The sequence below is a fragment of the Onychomys torridus genome, chromosome 17 (genome assembly GCF_903995425.1).
Source record: "Onychomys torridus chromosome 17, mOncTor1.1, whole genome shotgun sequence".
NCBI classification, from domain to species: domain Eukaryota; kingdom Metazoa; phylum Chordata; class Mammalia; order Rodentia; family Cricetidae; genus Onychomys; species Onychomys torridus.
The window spans coordinates 27488943-27516247 of NC_050459.1; the positions used below are offsets into that span (position 1 = coordinate 27488943).

Below are 27305 nucleotides of genomic sequence, written 5' to 3' on the forward strand. Positions count from 1 at the left end.
TATATATATATACATATATATATATATATATATATATATCCTGCAAGAAGGCATTTTATTAACAAGTGATTGCTGTGGGAGGCCTAGTCAGTTGTGGGTGGTGTCATCTCTGAGCAGGTGGTCCTGGGTGTATGAGAAAGCAGGCTGAGCAAGCCATAAGGGGCAAATTAGTAAGCAGTGTTCCTCCATGGCCTCTCCTTCAGTTCCTGCCTTGAGTACCTGCTGACTCTCCTCACAGAGGGAGTGTGAACTGACAGTTGTAAATTATAACCTTTCTACCCTGAGTTGCTTTTGGTGACGGTGTTTTAACACAGCAATGGAAACCCTAACTAAGACAATGCCCCATGTGACCTTTTGTCCTCTGCCTCTTCTGAACATCTCCTGTCCCCTTTTCATGGTCTCTACAAGTTTTAGAACCTCTCTCCACTCTCACGTCCACATATTTACATACTCGCTATGGTGAAAAGAACAGCAATAAACAGTTAAGCAAGTACCTCTAGGGTGCAATAAACAATCCTTGAGGTATATTCCCAGGAATGGCGCAGCTGGGCTGTATACAAGTTCTATTTTTAGTTTTCAATAACCCACTGAGCCCAATGACTATTACCTATATGTGTATGAGTGTGGGACCATCCCCTGGAACGTGGACAACCTACCAATGGCCACACACCCAAAGAAAAATTCCTCTCCCTCCCCCTATCAGGAGCCATCAGTTCCCAGGATTGCCTCATTAGGAGTGAGCCCCAGTTAGCGTCTCCCCTATTTATACATGCTAGGACTCTAACTGGCTTGATCTTCTGTAGGTTGTATGCCAGTAAACACAAGCCTCTATGCACTGATCAGTGAAACATCTATGTCATGAGCAGAAGACAGGATTTCATAGCACACACACCCCAATATGGTCTGTTAGTAAAATATATCAGTATAGAGCTAGAAAATAAGTCTGTGCTGCACTCAGAGTAGATCACTGGCAAAATACCAGAGAACTAATTCAGCAAATTTATAAAAGTGATGTAATTCAGCACAGCGTTGAAGCCAAAATAGACCTCAGTAACTAATCTGTAGATGGGGAACACTAGGATCATTTCAATTTGAAATACCTATTTACGTACAAAATTGGGTCTAGATACTGCCAGGCAAAGAATTTAGAAGTAAATTTGTTTACAAAACCATTATCTTGGGGCTAGAAAGATGGCCTGGCAGTTAAGAGTTCCTACTCCTCTTACAGAGGACCCACTTCCAATACCCAAGTTGGGCAGCTCACAACTGCCTGTGACTACAGAGGGATCTGATACCCTGACCACCAAGGGCACTAGTAATATCTCTCTCTCTCTCCCTCTCTCTCTCCCTCTCCCTTCCTCCCGCCCTCCCTCCCTCCCCTCTCATGCACATATACACAAGACACACACACATGTGCACATGGATGCATTCATAAAATATCTAATAAGAATGTAACTTCTGGTAAAAGCTTGGGTATTTTTTATGTGTTTTGTTTCATGTTAATTAATTTGGCTGTATTGTTCCAAGGCGGTTTTCTTTGAGACTGGTCTTGAACCCACAATCTTCATGTCTTATCTTCCTGGGTGGTGGGATTATGGGTATGCACCACCATGACTAGATGTTTTTATATATTAGTTGCAAAATGTGCCTCATGATAGCTAATTTAGTGGACTTTTTGTTTAGGAACGGTAGAACTAGCAAATAAACATCAATAAATTACCTGTCAAAATTATAAATTATGTGTCAAAAATACACCTTAAAAGATTCTATCTGACAGCAATGAGATGGTTAAGAGAAGTTGTCTGGTATCATTTCTAGTTTAGCCAATAAAAATCATACCAGTAAGATTTCAAATTTAATTCAGAACAAACAAAAACTGGCCGGCTCTAAATGTGACATCTCTATCACACCCCAGGCCAAGGCTTAGGGATCACTGCAGAGGAGGAGGCAGAAAGATTGCTGACAGGCTCCTTGCATGCATGAACTCATAGAGGCTATGACCGCATGCACAAGACCTGCAAAACAAGCCAGCCCAATCCTAGCATGGATAGGGAGGGGCTTGTGAAGTCCCACCCACAGCTAAAAAATAAAAAACAAAAAAACGTCAACTGATGGCTGCTGGGGGAACAAGAATAAAGTTTCTTCAGGGATGCAGTCCCTGACAGGGAGTGGTCCTAAACATCTTAGGTGGTCCTAAATCCATGCATATAGAGGCAGCAAAAAGAAACTCCATGTGTTTAAGAAAGAAAGGAAGAGAGAGAGACACCGAGAGAGCAAGATGGAAACAGAGAGAGAGAGAGAGAGAGAGAGAGAGAGAGAGAGAGAGAGGGAGAAGAGGAAAAGAAAAAGAAAAAAAGACAGCACATGAAATTGGGAGGGAAATGGGGGAAGGGTAGGATTTGGAAGGAGAATGAAGGGTAGATTTGATCAAAACACATTATAATGAAATTATCAATTTAAAGTGTAAAAAAAAAAGTTAAGATCACATTCCAAACTAGTTAAGAAGGAGTAGCTTTTCAATTACCTGAATTTTAAGCTATACTCCAACCCACCCCACAAGAGCTCAAGGGCCTGTTTTCTCCATTTAGAACTGAGCCATCTTCTAGAGAACCAACACTTAATGCCAGTCTCAAGAGAAAGTTGGGTTTCAATGGATGAGCTGAGAGATTTCTTTGTTCCTCAAACCTTTAGCTAAGGTGAGGAAATGAATACCTTCTGTTAACATGGTAATTGCCTTGCCTGACTGCTTGAGGACTAAACTAAATAAGATATCCCAATGTTTTCTAACAACATCAAAAAGGGGAGAAACTGTTAATTAAGTTAAACGACCAATATCATCATTTCTAGTATAAGATAAAATTGTTACTAAGTAACATTAATAACATAAATAACATTAATATACAATTATCCAACAATTAACTGATAGGCAGTTAAACTGCTTAATGTGCACACTGTTTCAATAATTACCTAAGATGGTTCAATTTTATTTTGGTAGTAGAAATTCTCATTTCTTAATAAAAAATGTTTATTACTCTGAAATCTGCTAACAAAATGTTAGGGAAAAGTGGTTGTATATTTATGCTATAATTTTAATTTCTCACTATGGATTGTTAGGAAAATTTTACTATGGCCAATAAGTTCACAGTGAGTCTAAAAAAGAAGACCATATGAACACTGCTGTGTACCAAAGAAGAGTGGCTGACGTTGCCAAGGACTGCTCCTCGGGTGCTGAAGATTCGAACGTAAAGAAGCAAGGAGGCAACGAGGAAGGGAACCCAGCTCTGACATTGGTTTGTGTCAAGAAAATGAGTGCAAAACTGAAAAGACAGAGTAAGATGGGCCTTCCAATGTCACATAAGGAATATTTCATTATAGGATACACTTGAACCATTTCCTCACAACTTAATAACTCATAGTCTATGATGGTACATGTTAGCTTCTAAATGTTTGTCTAGTGAAAGTATAACAGAAGTCTGTCACATGCAAAATTAATAATAATAATAACCTAAAAGTCTAGTGATCTCACCCACACATCTCATTCTATATTGCTTTCTATCCGTCTATATAATCTGCTGCTTTCTGAAACAATTTCATTATACTGATTCTCATTCATGAACTGAATGCATGTGGTGTGTTTATTCTATATATGTGTAGGGATCTATATTAGAAAGTTATGTTTTGGGGGCGGGAGAGATGGCTCAGCAGTTAAGAGCACTGGCTGCTCTTCCAGAGGACCCAGGTTCAATTCCCAGCACACACGTGGCAGCTCACAATTGTCTATAACTCCAATTCCAGGGGACCTGACACCCTCACACAGACATACCCGCAGGCAAAACACCAATGCATATAAAATAAAAATAAGTAATTTTTAAAAACTATGCTTTGACATATGATCACATAGGATTAATGTGACCTTGAGCAAGCCACTGTTTTCCTAAAATCTCATTTCCTCATCTGCAAAATATAATTATATTCCTGTTGTAATGTTGTAATGTTAGTCATTTTACTGTATCTCATAATTTTAGGAACTGGTGGGGGGTTTGTATTTAGTTTAGTTTTCAGAGCAGGAAATTGAACCTATGAAAGCATAAGCTAGCCAAGCACCCTAACACTAAGCCCAGCCCACATACTATTAGCTTTACTGACCACACTGCTAATAAGATAAATACCAATAAAAATGATGTCAGATTTTTTTAAGGTGTGTGCTACCTTCTAGGTGGGTTTTTTTGTTTGTTTGTTTGTTTGGTTGGTTGGTTGGTTGGTTGGTTGGTTGGTTGGTTTGGGGTTTGTTGTTTGTTTGTTTGTTGAGATAGGGTCTCTGCTTAGCCCTGGCTATCCTGGGACTCACTGTTATAGACTAGGCTGGCTTTGAGCTCACAGAGATCCTCCTTCCTCTACCTCCCAAGTGCTGGGATTAAAGGCATGTGCCACCACTGTCTAGCCATGATGTCAGATTTTTTTAAAACTATAATTATACTTGAGTTGCGTCTGGTTTGGTTTTGAGTTTCTGTATTTTGTTTTGTTTTTGTAATGTCTGTTTTTGAGACAGTGTCTTGAAATTTTGAGACAGGCTTCAAATTCATGATCTTCCTTCCAGCCTCTGCTTCCAAAGGTCTGCAATGAAAGGCATACACTGCCATGCCCATCATGCATTGGAACACTGATGAGTAGTGATAGCCTTTTACTGTTCTCCTGCCTCATCTCCTGTAGTATACTGAGATCTCTTGGAAGGACTAAGAGTCTATGAGTATAGGATTCCAGGTAAATCCTGTGGGTAAGTCCCAGGCAGATTGCTGCTACCTTTGTGTAACACTGTTTGTGAAGAGTCAGGGCAACAGAAGACAGACTGCTTTGGGAGAATAAAGAGGAGCATTGGGAATCATGAGAGGTGTCAGGAAAAGAGAAAAAGCATGGAAAAACAGAAAGGCATGCAGAGAAAAGTAGAAACAGCCCACAACTCCAATCTTAGCTTCCTGGGAAACCAGGTGGCAGAGAAACGAAAGATGTAACCACAAAGTAAGGCATGCCACCTTGTAACAAAAGACTTGCATTCCTAGCCAGGAAAAAACCCACAGCACTCTCAAGCCTTAAACCCAACAAAGGGATTTGGAATGACAGAGACCATTGTAGGTAGGCTAATGCTGAAGAAGCAATTCATTACATTGTTCCCCATACTTCAGAGTTCTGCAGCCAAGTGACTCTTGAGGAGGCAGGAGCATCCTATTATTTAAGAATGAGCTACTCTTAGGTCCTAAAACCTTGGAGTAATTGCTGGTCAAAGGGATTGGGGATTTAGCTCAGTGGTAGAGCCCTTGCCTAGCAAGGGCAAGGTCCTGGGTTCAGTCCTCAGCTCGGGGGGGGGGGGGGGGGGGGGGGGGGGGGGAACCAGAGGACACCATAGCCCAATGTCTGGGTGGAAACGAACAAATCAGACACAGACTAGACCCACTCAGTTTAAGCAGCAAGTAGCCAAGACTAGGAGAGTTCTGTGGATAGATTATATTTCAAGCCCTATAAGATTACAATAACCATCAAAATCATTCTTTAAAATAAAAGGGGGGAAAAAACACCTTCAATAATATGCATGAACTAAAATAACTATACCAACATTGCAAAGATAAGGAATACAACATACAAAAGAAGAAAAAGAGATATACAAGCACAAAAGTTCAGATAATTAAATATCAATAAAATAAATAAATAAAAGTTAGGGAAGAATAAAACATTATTAACCCAGTAAACAAGTAAGTGTCTAATATTAAGAATGGAGAAATTTACTTTCAATAACTCTAAACCCAAGTAATTTTAGCTCTCTAATTAAAACATGTAGAATCAATGAAGGAATTTAGCTCAGTAAGTAGAGTACCTGCCAAGTATACACAAGGTCCTGAATTTGATCTTCCACACTGGGGAGGGGAGGGGAATACAACTGCTTGCTGTCTGCAAGAAACTCATCTCACCAGCAAATATATACATAAACTTAAATAAGTGCAAGGATGGAGAAATGATATTGGAAGCAAACAGAAACCAAATCAAACAGGAACAGCTATGCTCACATCTGACAAAGCAGACTTCAAGTCAAAATCAAAAGGCATAAAGAAGGTCACTACACAGTAACATAGAAAGACGTCCACCAAGAAGATAGGATTCTAAGTGTATGTATACATATGGCACACCAACATGCCAAGTCACACAAAACACACACACACACACACACACACACACACACACACACAAACACACACACACACACACATATGCACAACAGGATATAATGGGGATAAGTAGATCCAGATCCAGATTGGGTAACTTTAATATCCCACTCTAATCAATAGACAGATAATTCAGACCAAAAAATCAGCAAAGAAATTTCAGAGACACTGAAACACTGATCAAATGAATAGACTTCTATAGAATATTTAAACCAACAGCTAAGGAATACACATTTTCCTCAATAGCCCAAATCACATTTTAGACTCCGTGGTGGTTTGAAAGAAAATGACCCTCAAAAGGAGTGGCACTATTAGGAGGTGTGGCTTTGTCGGAGTGAGTGTGGCCTTGTTGAAGGAAGTGTGTCACTGTAGAGGTAGGCTTTGGGGCCTCATATATGCTCAAGCCATGCCCAGTGTCTCAGACAACTTCCTTTTTTTCTTTGTTTTTTCTTCTTTTTTTTTTTTTTAATTTCACAATTAACTCAATTTCACACATCAGCCTGGATTCCCCGTCCTCCCTCCTCCTACCCCCCAGCTCTCCCCCGCACTCCACTCCCATTCCCCCCTCCTCCTAGGCAAGGTCTCCCCTGGAGAGTCAGCCCAGCCTGGTAGACTCAGCCAAGGCAGGTCTCCTCCTCCCTACACCAAACTGAGCAGTGTCCCAACATAGGCCCCAGGCTCCACTGCCTGGGGGCCTCCCAAACAGTTCATGTTAATCAACTGTCAGGCAACTTCCTGTTGCCTAAGAGTCAAGATGTAAGAACTTTCAGCCCCCTCTCTAGCACCATGTCTGCCTACATCATGCCTTGCTTACCACCATGACAATAATGGACTAAACCTCTGAACTATAAGTGAGTCACCACAATTAAATGTTTTCCTTTATAAGAGTTGTCATGGTCATGGTGTCTCTTCACGACAATAGAAACTCTAACTAAGACAGACCCCAAATTTGCATAAATAAATAACAACTGAAATAACTCAGATAATGGAAGAAAACTACAACTCAATAGCAAAGCAAACAACAGAAACAAGCATGTGGATACTGAATAATATTTTTGAATGAACAGTAGGTCACCGAAATTAGGGAGAATGTAAATTAGTGCAGCTACTATGGAAACTACTATAGAGGTTCCTCAAAAAAACTAAAAACAGAACTAATATACTGTGTAGCTCTACCACTCCTGAAAACATACCTGAAGGAATGAGAGTCAACATGTAATAGACTGTACACTTAAATGTATCACAATATTCATAGTAGCCAAGTTATAGAATCCGAATAGATATTCACAAACAAATAAATAGATAAAGAATATGTGGTGATTCTAGCTTGCTTTTCTGTTGCTGTGATAAAACACTAACCAAAGAAACCTGAAAGGGGAAAGGATTTCTTTTCTTTGCCTAATAGGCTACAGTCCACTATCAAGGGAAGCCAAGGCAGGACCCTAAAGGCAGGAACCCAAGGAGAAACCAGGGAGGAATGCCACTTACTGCCTTTGTTCCCTCTGACTTGCTCAGTCTGCTTTCTTATATACCAGTGGACCACCTGACCAGGGGTGGCACCCCTCAGTGAACTGAGCCTTCCCACATCAATCATGACTCAAGAAAATGTTCCACAGACTTGCCCATAGACCAATCTGATAGGAACAGTTCCTCAACTAAGGTTCCCTCTTCCCAAGTAACTACAATTTGTGTCAAGTTGACAAAAACTTGGAGCTAGAGCAAAGAATGGATCAGTAGTTGAGATCACTTAGTGCTCTTGCTGAGAACCTGTGTTCAGTTCTCAGCATCCAGATGGTAACTTCGAAACCATCTTTAACTCCAATTCCAGGAGATCCAACATCCTTTCCTGGTGTGTCTGGGTACCAGACAGGCACATAAAATGCAAATAAATTTTAAGCAGGGTGTGGTGGAATGTACCTTTAATTCCAGAACTTGGGAAGCAAAGGCTGGTAGATCTCTATGAGTTCAAGGCCAGCCTGGTCTACACACAGTGATTCTGGGCCAGCCAAGGGTTACATAAGTGAGGCCCTCTATCTAAACAAATAACAAAAAACTAACTAGCACAGTGGTCAATATACACATAATGGAGTATAATTCAATCACAAAAAAAAACCCAACAAAATCATGTCAATTGAAGGGAAATGGATAGAAGAGGGATGGTGCTAAGCTCAGAGAAGACAAATATTGTGTGTCTCTCTCATATTCTACAAGGAAAAGGAGTGACATGAAATAGAAAGGACTATTTGGGACAAGGAGACAAGCTGAAGGGTGATAGTAAAAGGCAATAGTGTCATATGACCAAACACATTATAAACATGTGTGAAACACATGTATATAACTAATACAGGTCCTACTGAAACCTATTATTATGCACAATTAATGTATGCTAGTGGAAAAAAAAGACAAAAACAGAATCTAGATACAGACAGAGATAACAAACCCAGACAAAAGAAACAATATTTTTTTTTCATCAACAGTTAACTGATGGGGGCATGTCTTTCTGTATGCTGTGAAAATATGTTGCCCTGACTGGTTGATTAAATAACACTGTTTGGCCACTGGTGAGGCAGAATAAGGTTAGGTGGGGCATTCTAACCAGAGAGGAGGAAGGAGAAAGAGCCACTGCCAGCCACTGCCATGAGAAGCAAAATGTAAAAGCACCAGTAAGCCACATGGCAAAGTACAGATTTATAGAAATGGGTTAATTTAAGATATAAGAACTAGATAGCAAGAAGCCTGCCATGGCCAGAGTTTAAAAATAACATTAACCTGTGTGTATGTATTTGGGTCCGAGCGGCTGCAGGACCAGCAGGTGAGAGAGATTTGTCCTGACCACAGGCCAGGTGAGAAACAGTTAACCACAAAATGTTTATACATTGATTAGTCTCTTAAGTGATAAATTCAAAAAAGAGAAAATAAGACTCATTTGCCCAATACTTCACTTTTATCCATTGATCCTGAGTCAGACTACTGAATTTTAACATGAATCTATTCTTTCTTTGTAACTACACACAAATTATATTTAGGAAGCTTCCAACTACAATCTAATCATTTTCATGTTCTCATCCAACTATTCAATAGATACAGAAAGGAATACAAGAAAAGGAATTTCAATGACTGGTAGATTCATAAAACTGGGTAAGTAAAAGAATAATATAACACAGAAACCAGAACAATTTAAAGGCTCCAGCAATTCAGTTTGGCTATCATGGGTCCTAATTTTGGTTAGACAATTTAGATTGCATCAACACAATTATCTTAATTTTACTGCAAAGCAACTTCCGATAAAAATGGTTTCAGGAGCTGAAATGATTGTCATACAAACATGAAGATAGGAGTTTTACACCCCAGCACTCACATAAAATAAATAAATAAATAAAAAATTAAAAAGCCACCTGGGTTCTGTGGCACACACTTCAAAAAAAAGAATCCAAAGAAACCAGCACTTGAGCAGCAATGATCCCTGTATTCCTGGAGGGTGACCTAGAGCTTGGTGATCAGGCCATTGACCCTGGTCTCCACATATGTGCAGGTACAAACACAAATGTGTGTTTTAAATTTAACAACTTTTTACATTTTTTTAGTTTAATGAGGAAAAATTAAATTTGCAGGAAAAATACATGGACCTGGGAAATATAATAAATACTAAGTGAGATAACACAGACTCAGAAGAAAAAGCCCCGTGTTCTCCCTCACATACAGATCCTAGCCTATAATATATACATGTATGTTGTTCAAATAAAAAACCCAGAGCCATATATTAGGGTGACAGCTGAAAGATCAGAGAAGCAGAGCAAGCCACAGCCAACCTCTCCTCGACAACTCCTCAGCCGATCCTGTTTCCATGAACCCTCAGACTGAAAGCCTCTGAGTCCTCACCGGAAAGGATCCCAGCTGAACTGCTTTAGTTCCTGTTTCCTCACACCTTATGTACCTTTCTCTGCCCAGCCATGTCACTTCCTGGGATTAAAGGCGTGTGTGCTTTCCCAGCACTGGGATTAAAGGTGTGTGCTACCCACCGCCTGGATGTTTCCAGTGTGGCCTTGAACTCAAGGAGATCCAGAGAGATCTCTGCCTCCCTGATAGGATTAAGGGTGTGTGCCATCTCAGTCTGGCCTCTATGTCTAATCTAGTGTCTGCCTCTGTCCTCCAATTCCCAGGCTAGTTTATTAGGGTCCACTAAGTTACTACACATGTACACCTCTAAACAGGTATAAAAGTGAATACATCTAAAAATCTAGAAAGAAAACCGTGGGAGAGTAACAGTAGGCGATGAGGAAGGATGGAAAGGAGACAAAGGGGATGGAGAATGAAGGAGGAAGAGTCTGGAGGGAGGAGGGAAGAAGGGCAAAAGAGGGACCGAAAAGATGGGAGGCAAGAGGACCACAAAAACTCCTCTTGTTTAATTATGTCGTAATGGTAGCTAACACGTTTATATGCTGATTCAAAAAATGAAAACAAAAAATCTGATTTCTTTTAATCTGTTATACTTGCATATTTTCAGAAAATGAGACTGTACATATTGGCTACACTTACAAGCAACCAGTATGCATGCTGATGTACATATATATAAACCTATAGATTATTTTAAAGACATATAAACAGGAATGAGACAGGAATGAGAAAAACAGAGTAACCAAGAAATCTATGACAAAGTTCCCATTAGATTCCTTAATTAAACAGGTCTTAAGACTTTCACTAACCTATCATAGATTTTTGCTAGCCGTAATTTCCCTCCAAACAACCCAAATTGAAAAAAAGGAAAGAAAACCTAAATAAAACCACCTATTAGCACTCAACCATGGTAAGTCAAAGCAATTCTGAGTAGTAATAGGATGGTTTCTGAGATACCTATTTCTTTTAGGTATCTAATAAATTTTCCTGTCAAATATTATATAAGACACAGTTTTGTATTAATCAGGGCCAACTAAAATAAGGTGCAAATGTAAATCAATCAAATGCAAGACAACGAAATTACAAGGATAGCAACAAAGAAAAAGAAAAAGGGCTCTCTCTCTTCTTTTCTGCTCCCCTCTCCCCTCCCCTCCCTCTGTCTCCCTCTCCCCTCTCCTCTCTCTTCTGCTTTCCCCTCCTGACCCTCCCCCTCCCGCTCTCTCTCCTGTGTCATGGTAAGGTACTGCACTGCCCATAAACCAGGAAAATGACTGGACCTGAACTGAATCCATGGCACAGGGAAATGCTTTAGAACTGAATTTCACTGTCCAACTAAATAATTCATTATTTTTAATGAATTTCCTCTGTTCTGTGAGTAGCTTTAGCAACTCAGCTAAAATCAATCATTATAAACTTGGAAACAGCAGAGAAAGTTTTCAAGTAAGTCCATTTCAAACTTGCTTAGGTGTCTACTTTTCTTCTTAAATTTATTACTCTTACTTCACAAAGCCTGAGATGGAATTTTATAGGTCTCATTTTTAAGCGGACACTCATGGTTGCCTAGACAGCATCCATTCTGCACTAGACTCTCTTTATCACACCAATAAATTTAATTCAGATAATGTACAGTCACCTACTAAGCCAGATCCTATAGTGGCCCAATTGGCCTAATTCCCCTTGCACAGTGACTCAGAAACTCAGTCCCAAGAGCAAACCCATAGCATGCATTTGGTTTAAGAACAAAATACATTATTCAAGTCCAAACAGACACCAGAGCCATTTTTGAGATTGCTAAGGCTATCTCTAAGAAAAAAAAGCCTTGCTCTTTCAAGAAAATGACCTAACGTGATGACTTCTAATTGAGACTGTAAAGCTCAGACCTTCCACAACCGCTTTGCTACCATGAATGAAGCCGACATGGGGTAAAAGCCAGGAAATAAAGCCAGCATGCAAAAGGCAGAAGAGATGGTGAGCTTTTATTAGTCCCAGGCTTGTTTTGGCCTTCAAGTTGCATCTTAATAGTACATCTCCTGCCTAGCATGCCAGAGCACTCCTGTAACCTGGACACTGGGGAGGCTGAGGCAGGATAACTGTCACTAGCCAAGGCCAGTTTGGGCTACATAGTGAGTGCCAAGGCAGCCTGGGATACAGAGTGGGACTCTGTCTCAAAAAGAATAAAGAGGCTGGGGCAATACCTCAGTCAGTAAAGCGCTTGTGCAGAAGCATGAGCACCCACATAAAAATAAATAAATTAAAAAAAAAAAAAAAAAAAAAAAAAACAGACAGGGAGCACCCATCTGTAAACCTGATGTAGGAGAGACAGGGACTGGAGGCTCCGCGGGGGTACTAGCTAGTCAGTCTAGTGAATTAGTGAGCACGAGGTACAGTGAGAGACCCTGTCTCAAGAAAGAGGGTGAAAAGTGACCAAGAATTGCTGTGGGATAGTGCTCTTGTACACTGTAAAGATTTGTCACTCAAACTGGCTTAATAAAATGCTGATTGGCCAGTAGCCAGGCAGGAAGTATAGGCGGGCAACCAAACAGAATGCTGGGGAGAGGAAGGGCGGAGTCAGGAGTCTCCAGCCAGATGCAGAGGAAGCAAGATGAGAATGCAGTGCTGAGAAAAGATACCAAGACACGTGGCTAAACATAGTGAGAATTATGGGTTAACTTAAGTGTAACAGCTAGTTAGTGATAAGCCTGAGCTACCAGCTGAGCATTTATAAGTAACAGTAAGCCTCCGAGGCAATTATTTGGAAACAGGCAAGCAGGAGAGAAACTTCTGCCTACAGAGGACATATCCAACATCAACCTCCGGTCTTTACACACACACACACACACACACACACACACACACACACACACACACACAAGCATATACACACATGCACACAAAATAACAAGTAAAAATAAAAATATACTTCCTTACCATTTAGTCTATCTGAACTTTTCCATACTAGCATTCTAATTAATCTATAAATACAACTAAAAATAAAACTGTGTTGTCAAATCTTTTCTTTAATCTCTTACCCTAAATAAAAATAAATTGTTTGAATAAACAAACAACCATAAATAATAGAGTAGTAAGTTTTGTGCCTTCAAAACAGAAAGTTCTACTGAGGGTGCTGGAAGATGCATGTAACCCCAGCACTCAAAAGGCAGAAAGAGAAGGATCAAGAGTTCAAGGCCAGCCTGGGCTACATTCAAACAGTGGCCTCATCTCAAAACACCATGGGATGAAGATAAAGCTCTATGGCAGAGCACCTGCTAAGCATGCACAACGCCCCAGGCTCCAACCCCAGCACTGGAAAAACAGTTCAAAACTTTCAACAACAACAACAACAGCAAAACTAAGAAACAAAATAATTCAGCTGCAATTTCAGAAAATGGTAACTAAATGAGACTGATATTTAGCACTAGGTTACAAAGCTCTGCACTGGGCTGAAATTCAGCACTGGCAGACCGGCAGAAAAGCCCAACAGTGTCTTCAGTAAGCGGCACTGGAGAAACGGGGCATCCTCTCATAAAAAGGAGAAGCTTAGTGGTAGAGACTTGTCTGGCACTGAAATAATAATTACACAAATAAATGAGCCATATCATCCCACAATCCCCATGCTGGATACACCAGAAATGAAATGAAATCGGCACCCTAGAGATACACCCGTTCTCGTGTTCACAGTATTCTTAACAATGGCCAAATATGGAATAACATGAGCGCCCATCAGAATGGACAAGGAAGATGTGGTCAGCTCCAGGCAGGGAAAAGAAAAAATAGGGACAAGGGAAAGGAAAGAAAAGGCCACATTGGGGGGGGGGGGGGGGGAGACACCCAGGTGCCATGGTGCACCTGTGGAGGTAGGCCTGGCCTGCTACCTAGAGAGAGAGAGTCTCTTTGTCATTCACCCCTGCATATACCAAGCTAGCTAGCTGGTCTGGGAGCTGCTGGAGATTGCCCTATTTCAGCTTCCATTAGATCACTGGCGTTACAGAACACAGGATCTTGCCTGGCTAGTCTGATTATGGAAAATTGAATTCATCTTCCCACTTGGGCAGCAAACATTTTACCCCTGAGCCATGCCCGCAGACCAAGGGTATACTCTTATAGCTGTGTAGGAATAGTAGGTCTAGAGATCTGATGTACAGCATTGAGGACGACAGATCGTAACACCGCACCATATACTGAAATTTTGCTTTAAAAAAAAAAAAAAAAGCGCTCTCACAAAACAAAAGAAAAGAGTTGTACTATGGAAGGTTAGGGTGTTTATTTCCTTAGCTACACTATGCAGATGTACTTCAAAGCATTGTGCTGTGTACCTTAAATGCACACTATAAATAAATATACCATGTGCAGAAATAGATCCTTATAAATATAGAAACTTAGGAGGCGTCTCTAATCTTTGAGAAAGAAGAAGTGTTTCAATAAATGAGGCCAACAAAACTGGCTGTAATTCTGATATACCAGCCTTGACAAAATTTTCAAAAGTTGAATTTTAAAGACAATTGGCAGGACTGCAAGAACTGGCCCCATTGTTTTAAAAGATGTACTATCAGAGATACCAAAATGTTTCACCTCCAAAAACTCGAGTTAACAATTACACATGCATATGAAAATGCTAGCACATGAGCTCCAGAATAAAGCATGTTCAAACAAAAATACTGCAAGCAAATACTAAGGTAAAATAATAATCAGATGATGGCAAACCCCTAAAATTGAACACTGGGCAGTGAATAAGATAATAAAACAGACCTTTGTGTATTAACGACTCTCTGAGGTACATAGGAGGTGAAATAGGAAAAGTTGTCAATCATAGCTACCATTTAATTGTGATATAAACTGAAATTCTGCATTCACTTGTCTCTGGGTACTCAGGAAGTACTGGTTCCATACCCAAGCACACCCATTGCCACCTCAAGAGACTTAAGTGAATAGATGTTCAAGTCTCATAAAAAATGATGTAGTGTTTGTGTACAATGTACACATATCTTCCAGTATATGTTAAAACACCTCTGACTTCCTGAGACATAACATTATAGAGTGTTCAAACAGGTTCACAGACCTGATCCTCAGTCTCACTCTGTCCCCTGTAAGGTCACCTGGTGACGGACACAGATTCTCCGAGCTTCTTCTTTGCCTCTGTGTCTGTAGTCAGACTGCTGGTCTGCGGGTTCCATATTTGCATATTTTACTGACTATTCAGAAATATCAGAATATGTTATGTAGTTGTTATATTGTCGTGCAGATTAGGAAATCATGTAAAAGAAAAAGTGATTCATTATGAATATTCCTTTACTGTGTGAATATATGTCACTGTGATTGGTTTAATAAAAAAGCTGACTGGCCTCTGGCTGAGCAGGATAAGGTTAGACGGGAGAACCAGACTAAGAGAATGCTGGGAAGAAGTAGGAGGAGTTTCAGGAGACAGGAGGTGCAGAACAAGCCAGATGGGAAGGACCCGTATGAGGTAAACAAGCCTCGGGGCAGCACATAGATTCATAGAAATGGGTTAATTTAAATTATAAGAGCTAGTTAAAAAAACGAGCCTCAGGCCAGGCGGTAGTGGCGCAGGCCTTTAATGCCAGCACTCAGGAGGCAGGGCCAGGTGGATCTCTGTGAGTTCGAGGCCAGCCTGGGCTACCAAGTGACTTCCAGGGAAAAGGCACAAAGCTACACGGAAAAACTCTGTCTCGAAACCCCCCCCCCCCAAAAAGAAATACAAGCCTCAGGTATCGGCCAAGCATTTATAATTAATATTAGGTTTCTGTGTGGTTATTCAGGAACAGGCTGGCAGGATGGAAAACTTCACCTACAATTCATTATAGTCACACACACACTCACACACACACACACACACACACACACACACACACACCCCAAAAAAGGGGGGGAGGCACTGGAGAGATGGCTCGGAGGTTAAGGGCGCTGCTTGCTCTTCCAAAGGTCCTGAGTTCAATTCCCAGCAACCACATGGTGGCTCACAACCATCTGTAATGAGATCTAGTGCCCTCTTCTGCCCTGTAGGGATATATGCAGGCAGAACACTATGTACATTATAAATAAATCTTTAAAAAAAAGAAAAACCTTACAGTCTGACTATAGACACAAGGTAAAGAAGAAGCCAGGAGAATCTGTATCAGTCACCAGGCGACCTTACAGGGGACAGAATGACACTGAGGGTCAGGTCTGTGAACCTGTTTGAACACTCTATAATTTGTTTCTTAGCAAGCATGATATTTTCTCATTCATCTTCTCTTTCCTTCTCCTACCCCTATCTACATCTTTCATGCAAGCCAACAATAATATAAATCTGAAAATAAATAATAAATGCTGCTTCATGTCTTTTTAAATTGGCATCCCAAGAACAAATATATCATAAAATTTTAATCTTTTTTTAAAGTAAATAAAAAGTAGAAAGAAAGGAGGAAAAGGAGACTGGTTATTTCAACACTTGGGAGCTAGTAACATCACTGTATGAGTGACAGATTGCCTGGATTCAATCTCCAAAACCACAAAAAGTAAATATATACATGTGTACATACTAAGAAAGAGGGTAACAGGCCCACTGTGTACAATACATTTTCATAACATTCTACTCTCCTAAATTTAGCCTTTCCTAACCTAAACGCACTAGCACTAAAACTTTCTGCATAGAACTAACCTCATCAGCAGTACCAAAGTAAAACCTAATTAAGACCAGCAGGAATTACTCATGACAATTGTTCAGGGCTAAGAAACATAACCCAGGTCTCAGTTCTCTGGTCCACCATCCTCTGGCTGTAATCACTAGTTCCCAGGGAGTCCAACCACAGCAATACTTAGGATTCTACTTCCACATTAAGAAGAAGGACAATTTACTTTTGGCTAGATGTGAATGAAGAACTGTATATTCAAGACTGACGCAAGCCCATCTTTCAGCCACAGAGGTGCCCACCATGAAAATGGCTTCATGGTAGGCAATAAAGCATGGTCAGAAAGATAGTCAAAGCCCAAATGTTTGAAGGCCACCCTGCTTCAGGAAGCAGCTTATACGAGGCCAACAAATAACTGGCTGTGGTTCGAGTCAGTTTGACTCTGGTATTTCCACTGAAAATATTCTTGTCAGTAAGAATAGTTAATAATTAATACCCGGTAGCCATCCTTTTTTATATTGAACTAGTCATCAAACCGATGGCTTTCTGCTTGCTGGACACATGCTCTACCACTGAACTGCATGCCCAGCCCTAATCGCATGTCTTGATCTAATGTCTTCAAGTCTGTCTAGAGTTCTTTTCTTTAGCTAGCGTGACTCGGCTCTTCTCTAACGACAGGTTAGCCAGTATTTTCACTACAGATAAACGTCAGTGAACTTCCTTTAACAATTATTTCCACGGGATAAATTTCTAGATAGGAAACTACTAGGTCACAGTAGCTTTCCTGACAACCTCTCTGGGATCCATGGCTGTCACCGCCATCATTACCACAGCCATTTGTATCTCCAGTCTGCCCTTTCTCTTGGCTCCTCGTCCACCATCTGTGTTGTAAAACATCCACGGGAGACACTGTCTTCCATTTTTCACTTCCTGTCCTCCAATTCTTGTCATTAAGAGGAAATGAATTACCCCGCATTCTAAGTTCTACATATCCCATTCTGGTTGGTTAGATTGCTGTTTGTTTCCTGTTTTTACCAGAAAGGGTTTCTTTGTGTAGCCCTGGCAGTCCTGGAACTCGCTTTGTAGAGCAGGCTGGCCTCGAACTCACAGAGATCTGCCTGCTTCTGCCTCCTGAGTGCTGCGATTAAAGGGGTACACCACATTTTGTAACCAACAGTCCTACTCTTCAAGCTTATCTCCCCTAAGAAATTCAGCTCCGAGAATCTTTTGCGCCCCGCCGGCTGCCCCCTCCCCGCCCCCATCAGCTGTAATCCAATGGGTATCACTGTCCTCAAGCCCTGGGTAGTTTTTACTTTGTTTTTTGTTTGTTGTTTTTTTTTTTTTTAATTTTAATTTTATTTTAGAGACAGCATCTCACTCTCTAACCCAGATTAGCCTGGATCTCACTATGTTGTCCAGGCTGACCTCACATGTACACCACCACCCCCACCACCTCCACCCCCCCACCTCCCCACCACCCCCACCACCCCCCACCCCCGCTTCCACCTTCCTGAGCGTTGAGAGCTCATCTACATGTCTTGGTGACCAGCTGAAATTTCAAAGCTTTAACTGCTCACACTCCCTTGGCTTCGGCGCCCTTCTCGGTTTTCTGCTCTCCTACAGAACTAACCCTAACTTAAAAAAGGAAGTTTTCTTCCATCCCTTTTGCCTGCACAGATGCTGCTGAATTAGTGTACCAGGTAGGAAAACAAAAAAACAACAACAAAAAAAAAACCACCACTCAAATTGACTGGTCTTCCCTTAAATCTCCGACTCGAAGGGAGTCATTTGTACTTCCTGGCAATCTGCAGTCTTCCCTTTACCTATTTACTATCGTCCTTACCTGTGACAACAGTTCCTAACATTTCTCTCTCCATACACCTCCTTCCCCACCTTCACCCTCAAGTGATGACCTTGTTTCCAATCACAACGAGCTCTTAATTGGAAAGGACCAGCGGTTCGCAACCTGTGAGTAATGACTCCCTTGGGGGTCAAATGTCCCTTTCTCGGGGTCACCAAAAACCATCTGCATATCAGATATTTACATTAAAATTCATAACAGTAGCACACGCACAGCTATGAAGTAGCAATGAAAACAATTCCATGGCTGGTGGTCACCACAGCATGAGGAACTGGATTAAGGGGCCACAGCATGAGGAAGGTTGAGAACCACCACGGCTCTAGATAACCATGACTAATACAGCATCTAAACTGGAAAAGTAAAACTTTTCTATCTTAACAGATAGCACAATCCTATACGTAAAAACCCTAGGGACTGACAAGAAAGCTAGTAAACCTAACCAAAAAAAAAAAAAAAAAAAAAAAAAAAAAATTCAACAGAGTTCCAGAATTCAAGATTAATACAGAAATATCTGCTGGTTTCCTATATCAAAATGAATAATCTAAAAGAAAGAAAGCAATACCATTTCCAACAGCATTTAAATTAATAAAATACCTAGAATAAGTTTAACCAAGCAGGTTTTAAATTAAAAAAAAAAAAACTTGTTCACTGTAAGCTACATATCCACATGTAAAAGAGTGAAGTTGAACCGTTAACTCAAATTAAATAAAAACTCAAATAAAAGAGCTAAACCTAAAAAAAATTCAAATTAAAATGAGAAGAGAATATGGATGAAAAAATTCGTGACTTTGGAGATGGTAATCAATTTCTTAGATATGATAACAGGGGCACAAATATATAAAGAAACTAGACATCATCAGAATTGAAAACTTTGGGAATCAATATAATGACAAAGTGAAGAAGTCTCCAGCATTGTAGAGCATGCCCATAATCCCGGCATTTGGTAAACGGAGGCAGGGGGAATCTTGAATTCACAGACAGCCTGGCTACATACCAAGACCCTATCTCAAAATCCCCCCACAATGTTAAAAAAAAAAAGCACAAAATATGATAGGTTATTTGCAAATTATATATATAAATATGAAACTGTCATCATATGTAATATGATGAATAGCTCCTATAACTCTACAACTTAAAAAAACTCAATTTTGAAAATGAGCAAAGAACTACAACACATACTCTGTCAAAGACTAGTAGCCATTAAATGCATGAAAAGCTGCTCAATGACATCAGTCATTAAAGAAATACAAATGGAAACAGAAATAAGATACTACCCGACATAACCCTCTAAGAGGACAACAATAAGACTAAAAAGTGGGGGAGTCAGGTTTTGACAAGAATGTGGGGAAATTGAGACACTTGTGCATTATCATTGTGGGGAAGTTCAGCGGTTGCTTAAGAAGCTTATCATAGACTCCAGAAAGGCCATTCCCATATACAGACATATGCCAAAAAAAATTAAAACAGGGACACAGATATGCACACAACATTCAGAGCAGCAGAATTCACAATAAAAGGAGGAAACAGCCTACCTATCAACAGTTTAAAGGGCAAGCAAAATGTGGTACACATACACGATGAAATGTAACTCACCCTTAAAATGGGAATTCAGCTCCGCGAAACACCACAGCATAGATGGACCTTGACAGCACATTGAGCCTCATCTGTCAGAAATGAAAGGACAAATGTTTATGGTTCTGTTTACATGAAGTATCTGGAATGGGTGGATTCATAAGAGAAGAGCTATATCACACATTTCTGGGGCCTGGGAAGAGGAAGCAATGACGTTATTGCTCCATGGTTATGGAGTTCCTCCTTAGGATGAAGAGAAAGTTCTGGAAATTGGGCTAGGGTGTGGCTCAGCAAAAGATATTTAGCATGAGCAATGTCCAGTATCAAAAAAACCATCAATAACCCAAAGCAACAACAATGAAAAATATAATTTAGAAGTAGATAGTGATATTTGCACATGAAGATATAGTTAATATCACTGGATGTACTCAAAATTATTAAGTTGGCAAATTATATTATACATATATGTGTGGGTATATTACAATTTTTAAGATTTTTTTGTTTGTTTGTTTTTTGTTTTTTGAAACAGGGTTTCCTCTGTGTAGCTCTGGCTGTCCTGGAACTCACTCTGTAGACCAGGCTGGCCTTGAACTCACAGAGATCTGCCTGCCTCTGCCTTCCTGAGTGGTGGGATAATGATTATTCTAATAAAGTTGTTTTTCTGACAAGTCTCCAATAGCTTTCCAACTCTTCAGGATGATGCACCAAATTTCCAAAACAGTCAACAAATCCTGCACAGACTCTCTGGTCTCCAAGAGCAGCCTCATTTTCTCTGCCTTTAATGGCCCTTCCCGATTGCTCTTAACTACAAGAAGCCTCCTTCAGACTTTTGCACTTTCTTTTTCCTTGGGATGGCCACAAAATAATCTCTCACTTCCTCCCCAGTGAGGACCTATTGGAAAACTGAAGCTCCCGGCTCCTAGCTCCCACTGGCCTTCGCTCCTCTCTCTTTCGCTTTTACGTTGACATACTACACATGGCATTTTGCGTGTCTCTTACCACTAAAATTTAAGCTCTAAAAGGAGAGATCTTCCTCCGTTTGATTCATTTTGTTATCTCTAATGCTTTGAGCCGAGCTCAACAATTATATGCTTAAGTCACACAGAACTGGAATGTCATCCAGCAGCAGACAGCTGTCACAAGGAGGTGAGTGAGTAGTCCAGGATTCCATCCTCAGGGCAAGAGGAGGAGAAGACTAGTTAGTATTCAATGACATCAAGTACTCAACTGCCCTATCCACCCCAGGCTTCGCACACAGTCGCTAACACTAGGTCAGGACGGCATCGCGGAGTAGGTAAGACTGTCTTGAGTTCGAGGACAGCCTGGGCTAAAAGTAGGAGGAGCTACAAAAAGAGAAACCCTGTCTCAACAAAACCAAAGAAAAATAAAGCCTAACTTAATTACAATTTGGGGACTCTGAATTAGCATCCTAAAGATTCTATTGCTCTCCAGGTATTTTACACATCACGTCTATCGGAAAACGGGTCATATTGAACAAGACCAAAAGCCCATTAAGAACAATGACTTGAACTTAAGAAATCCAATACAATTTGCCCAAGCGCGGAAAGCCGGTTGCTCCTCCTGACTTAGGTATGTCAGCATCAGCCCTCGTCTGAAAGTCGGACTCTCAGGGCTTAAGAAACCGCAGCTGAGGGCGGAAGGGGCGGGAAAGTCCATTAACTGGAGGGATCAGAGGAGGCCTGTGGCTCCCAGGCCCCTTTCCCGGGGAATCAGAAGGGGCAAGGAGGCAGGTTCCGTTTCCAGGAATCTCCCCCAACACAGCCCCAAGGGTCTGCCCAGCGAGCCAGAGGGACGCCAAGGGTACAAGGTGCAAAGCATAGCCCAGGGTATGCAGAGAGGAGAAGCGAAAGCGTGGAAGACACGTTACCCTGAACCAGTTAGATCAACGGGACTCCTCCTTCAGCAGGATGCCTTACGGAGGGCCGAGGAGCAAAGCCCACAGCCCAGGCACAAGGCGAGGCCCCACATATACTAACTTTACGCCAGCAGGCGCCCAGGCGCGCTCCTGCTCCGGAGACTGCCCTCCCCTGCACTCTGCCCGCGGCCCCGCCCAACTTCCCCCCAGCCCCGCTGCCCTCCCACCGCGGCCATCCCTGTAGGCCGAGCCAGCGCGCATGCTCAAAGCCGACGGCCGCTGGGCACGCCGGGAAATGTAGTCCCGAAACAGGTGCGGGCGAGCCGCGGGAAGTCAGAGGCTCCCGCCACCTCTCCAGCCGGCTCTCACGCACGCCGGGTCCCCGCGCGTTGGCTGCCGTCAGGGCGCGCCCGGAGGCAGAGCCCGAGCCCCCCTCTTTCCGCTAGCGCGGCTGGGGAGGCGGGGTCCGCAGCCCGGCCCCGCCGGCAGCTCCCCGCCTCCCTCCCGCCCTCCCCGCGGCGTCGGGCCGGTGCCCGAATCCAGGCAGCGGCCGCAGGAGGCGCGGCGGCGGCGGCGGCGGCGGTGGGCGCCGCAGGCGATGCCCCTGCCCCGCTGCTCCGGCGGGGGGCAGAGCGCGCGGCGGCGGCGGCGGCGGCGGCGGGGAAGGAGGCGGGGGGCGGCGGCGGCTGCGGCGGCGGAGGGGCCGAGAGCTGGCGGCGGCGGCGGTGGTCGTGAAGGGCATCGGTGGCGGTGATGGAGAGGATGTGAGTGTCGGCTGGCTGGGGGACCCCCCGGGGCTGCCGAGCCCGGAGCTGGGCGGCCGGCGGCATGCGGGGAATCGGAACGGGAGGCCCGGGGCGGCCGAGGGATGCTGCGTGCGCGCGGTGCAGAGCCGGCCGAGGCCGGAGCGCCAGAGCCGGGCTAGAGTGGGGGTTCCGGGCGGCGGCGGCGGCGGCGGCGGCGGGGGCAGTGCGGACCCAGGGGCGTCTGCGATTGTTCTCAACACCCTTCCCCCATCCCACCCCGTGTGTCTGTTTGTCACTTGCAGCTGAAGATGGAAAGAGCCAGGCGAAGGGGAGGCGGCGGCGGCGGCGGCGGCGGCAGCGGCGGCGGCGGCGGCCGTGGCCGCGGAGGCAAGAATGTGGGGGGCTCTGGCCTAAGCAAGAGTAGACTCTATCCCCAGGCCCAGCACTCTCACTACCCCCACTACTCCGCGTCAGCCACCCCTAATCAGGCTGGGGGCGCGTCCGAAATCCAGGAGCTGGCCTCCAAGCGAGTGGACATCCAGAAAAAGAGGTTTTACCTAGACGTGAAGCAAAGCTCCCGGGGCCGCTTCCTAAAGATCGCTGAAGTCTGGATAGGGAGAGGCCGGCAGGACAATATCAGAAAGAGTAAACTGACCCTCTCCCTGTCGGTGGCAGCAGAACTGAAGGACTGTCTAGGCGATTTCATCGAACACTATGCCCACCTGGGCCTGAAAGGCCACAGGCAAGAGCATGGCCCGAGCAAAGAGCAAGTCTCCAGGAGGCGGCAGAAGCACCCAGCACCCTCCCCACCAGCGTCAGTGGGGTCAGAAGAGCATCCTCACAGTGTCCTCAAAACAGACTATATAGAGAGGGACAATAGAAAATACTACCTAGACCTGAAGGAGAATCAGCGAGGTCGCTTCCTAAGGATTAGACAAACCATGATGCGGGGCACTGGCATGATAGGTTATTTTGGCCACAGTTTGGGCCAGGAACAGACTATTGTCCTCCCAGCACAAGGAATGATTGAGTTCCGTGATGCCTTGGTTCAGCTGATTGAAGACTACGGCGAAGGCGATATAGAAGAGCGAAGATGTGGAGACGAGGAGCCCCTTGAACTCCCAGAGGGGACCTCTTTCAGAGTGGACAATAAAAGGTTCTACTTTGATGTGGGCTCTAATAAATATGGAATTTTCCTGAAGGTAAGTGAGGTGAGGCCACCTTACCGTAATACTATTACTGTTCCGTTCAAAGCTTGGACAAGGTTTGGGGAGAATTTTATCAAGTATGAAGAAGAGATGAGGAAAATTTGCAACAGCCATAAAGAAAAGAGAATGGATGGCAGAAGGGCCAGTGGTGAAGAACAAGAATGCCTGGACTAGCAGGAAATTGAACTCCATCAGGCAAAATTTAAAAATCATTAATTGGCTAAAAGTACTGATCCATAATCATTTGAAGAAGTTTTTCCTCCTTTTGGGCCCTTTGTTATTAGTAATACCTCTAATAGTTTATACTTCAAGGAGTCTGATTCTCATGTTATGTTATGCATAGATCACTAGAATTCTCATGGGAATTCTAACCTCCCCAGAGCTAAATAGTTGAGCTGTTTCAGCGGCTCCAGACGATTGAAGTATGCAGATCAGCACAAAGTGTGACATTCTGACCTTTAAACACCCTCACTAAGATTTACATTGCACTATGACATAATCCTGAAAACGATGCATCTACTTAATATGAAAAGTATGAATTTCTGTTTAGCAAATTCCCCCCCCCCCAAAGAAAGTCCCATTCATACTCCATTAAAAGTTGCCAAGTTGACCTGTAGGACAGTTACCACAGAAATAGAAATTGACCTCAAATAGAGTATATTTCTTTATGAAAGTACGAGTAGGAATATATTGTTCATTGGATAACCGAATATTAACTAGTACCACTCTAAAAGAGCAAATATCGTTAGATAATTAAACCTTTAAAAATACAGTATTATATTTCTAACAGTTACTATATATAGTGTTCTATAATTTCAAATTTTGTGGTAACCCTACAGTTTTCGTTGCCGTATCAAAGCCATGGAAGAGTTTTAATTGATTATTCTGTTTCCTCTAGTACATATTTTATTGACTTCCCAGAGTTTTGGGGATTACATTTCTGTCACTGTTGAGAGGGAGGCTTCACCCAGGGGCTTTGCTATGGAGATTTTGATGTTTTAGCCTTTCACGGTAATTTGCGATCGTTTTTCCTTGAAATCTGTCATGGACTTTCAAAGTGTTGTATTTTACGCTTCCCCTTTCATGTGTTTGATAGGGCTGGCGCACCAGTTGACTGATGTAAAAATACTAATACATTTTAGTAGCACTTTAGCATTTGCTGCCCTTAAAACCGTGTCAAACTTCCAATATAAACCTGATATTGATACAGATGCTTTAAGTCCAGAAGAAAAAAACTTTTTTTTTTTTTCCTGTGAAGAAAAAAACAAAACATTTAGAATACAAAATCCAGTCTGGGAAATACAGTATTTGGGAACAAGATTGATTATAAACATTTAAAAGGGAAATTCAGGCAATTTTCAAGGTGCTCCTTAACAATTCTTAAAGAGGTTTACTCTATACAAGACGTATCTATTTGCCTGTATTAAAAATCACTTTCCAGAAAGTGCCACCTGAACTTTTAAACACTCAAGCAATTTTTAAACAAGTGGGTATAGAATATACATGTACCAACACCCCTTATTAGCTGACTGAAATTTCATCTGTTGGGATACATTTTCTTCTAAAGGAAATTGTGTTTTGTCCTGGGATCAGTTACTGCCCCACAGTAAGTCCATAAAGTCATGTTTAAGAGACAGACACTGATTTCAACTCCCCAAACACAGTTCTCATTGGTGAGAGCTAGCTGCGAGGATTGAGGTCAGAATGTGGCTCTTTGACATGCTGTAAGTAATTCAGAATTCATTTGTAACAGTTTTCCCTCCAGAACTCTTCCCCAAACACGTTACACTTAGGTCACTAAGGAAACTATGGAATGAATTAAGAAAACGGATTTCATTGGTTTATGTTACTTAAGAACAAGCAGCTAGTAACCCAGACATACAGGGTGGTGTTGGTTGCAGATTTTATTACACGTTTCTCGAAGTACTATGATGGAATCTCACTCAGTTCATTGTCATTGTGAACCATCTGGATCACTATGGGACAACTGAAGGTTAGAAGATAATGTTAGTACTGAAGTTCATAGCACATGGTGGGTGTTGAGACTATAAAAGTAGCCAGGATTCTTCCGCAGTCCTAACTGTAAAATAACGTAACGACGTAGGCTTGCTAAAAAGTAGTTTTGGGTATATGAAGGAGTGGTGTGCACTTGAATTACTGTACTACTGATTGTTATTGCTGCCCATCATAGTGCCTATTAATAATAATCAACCTGTCAGATTTCGGCGAACTGGAGCTGTGAATGTTCCATTATTCAATTGTTCCTATCACTATTGCTGTGAGTGTATGCTCTTTCTGAAAATCTTATCTTCCTTTTTAAAATATTTATATCCATTAGGACTGGCTGATTTCTTTTTGGTTTTAGTCTGATGAGGTTTGAGTGTGTATATACATACGTGCATATATACACATGGTACTGTGTCAGACATGAAGATAAATATATTTAATTCACTGTATATACATATTATTAGCTTCATTTCACATTAATTATTTAAGTAAAGAACTAGTTAAATAGCCAGATTTTCTACCTTGTATGTATACTTCCAAGTTCTTGCCACCTCAAAACTACAGATTGGGTAGATACATATATACTGGCAATTGAACACACTCTAGAATCACTAAGACTTTTACCAATCCTTTGTTTGCCTTTACATAGTTAATATATTCATTGAAAAATGGTATGATGATATGATTTTTTTGATACTTAAAATTCCCAAGAGTTCATTAGCCATAATTAAGTGTGATCCAGTTCAAACATCTGGATTTAAGATGTGTATTGCCATGTATCTTATAAAATAAGCTATTTTTATCTGTGCAATATAAATTTTATTTATTGTCATTTGTAACATAAATGGAGCTGCAAGTGTACATGGTATTCTTCAAAATAACAGGATCCTTGCCTTGAAGGCGTTAAACTCTTAAGGAAACTGAGTGTTAGAAGTAAAAAATAAGCATTGAAGTGAGTAACCAAAATTACTAGTTCACTGTATAATGCTAAAACACTGATGATGTTTGCACATAGTAATCGAGCATAATGTGGACAGACTCAAACTGTAGTAATATAAGCTACTAGCATAAAATCTGGAAACGGGTTCCTCAGTAGTTGGCAGTGTGCTCCTAGCTGTTGAAGGCAGCACGAATGTGCTGCTTATATGCAAAAGATGCAATGTATTATAAAGATATTCCAGTTCTGCCACATTTTATTATTTTCCTTCTTAAAGCCCCAAACTGCCATGTCCCTTAAACTTGAGTCAAACACAAGCTTATTTGCACTAAAGAGCATGGCCAAAAAATTAAATGACAGGGTGGA

The 27305-nt window shown here is 42.0% G+C and overlaps 2 protein-coding genes across 5 annotated transcripts in view; one reads left to right on the plus strand and one right to left on the minus strand.

The window, feature by feature from the left end:
* Wrn (WRN RecQ like helicase) overlaps positions 1 to 22207 on the minus strand; it is a 117623-nt gene extending 95416 nt beyond the window's left edge. For 2 of the 3 annotated variants that reach the window (XM_036166499.1, XM_036166497.1), the window contains exons 1-2: positions 22054 to 22207; positions 20187 to 20257 (exon numbers count right to left, since the gene is read on the minus strand). The gene's annotated coding sequence lies outside the window, so the exon portion shown is untranslated. Of the gene's footprint in view, positions 1 to 20186; positions 20258 to 21164; positions 21476 to 22053 lie in introns of those variants that run through there. The other variant, XM_036166498.1, reaches the window with a different exon arrangement.
* A 526-nt stretch (positions 22208 to 22733) lies between these two features.
* Purg (purine rich element binding protein G) overlaps positions 22734 to 27305 on the plus strand; it is a 46452-nt gene continuing 41880 nt past the window's right edge. The window contains exons 1-2 of one of the 2 annotated variants that reach the window (XM_036166346.1): positions 22734 to 22805; positions 23090 to 23989. In XM_036166346.1, the coding sequence (XP_036022239.1) occupies positions 23096 to 23989 (894 nt within the window). In that variant the 5' untranslated portion in view covers positions 22734 to 22805; positions 23090 to 23095. Of the gene's footprint in view, positions 22806 to 23089; positions 26351 to 27305 lie in introns of those variants that run through there. The other variant, XM_036166345.1, reaches the window with a different exon arrangement.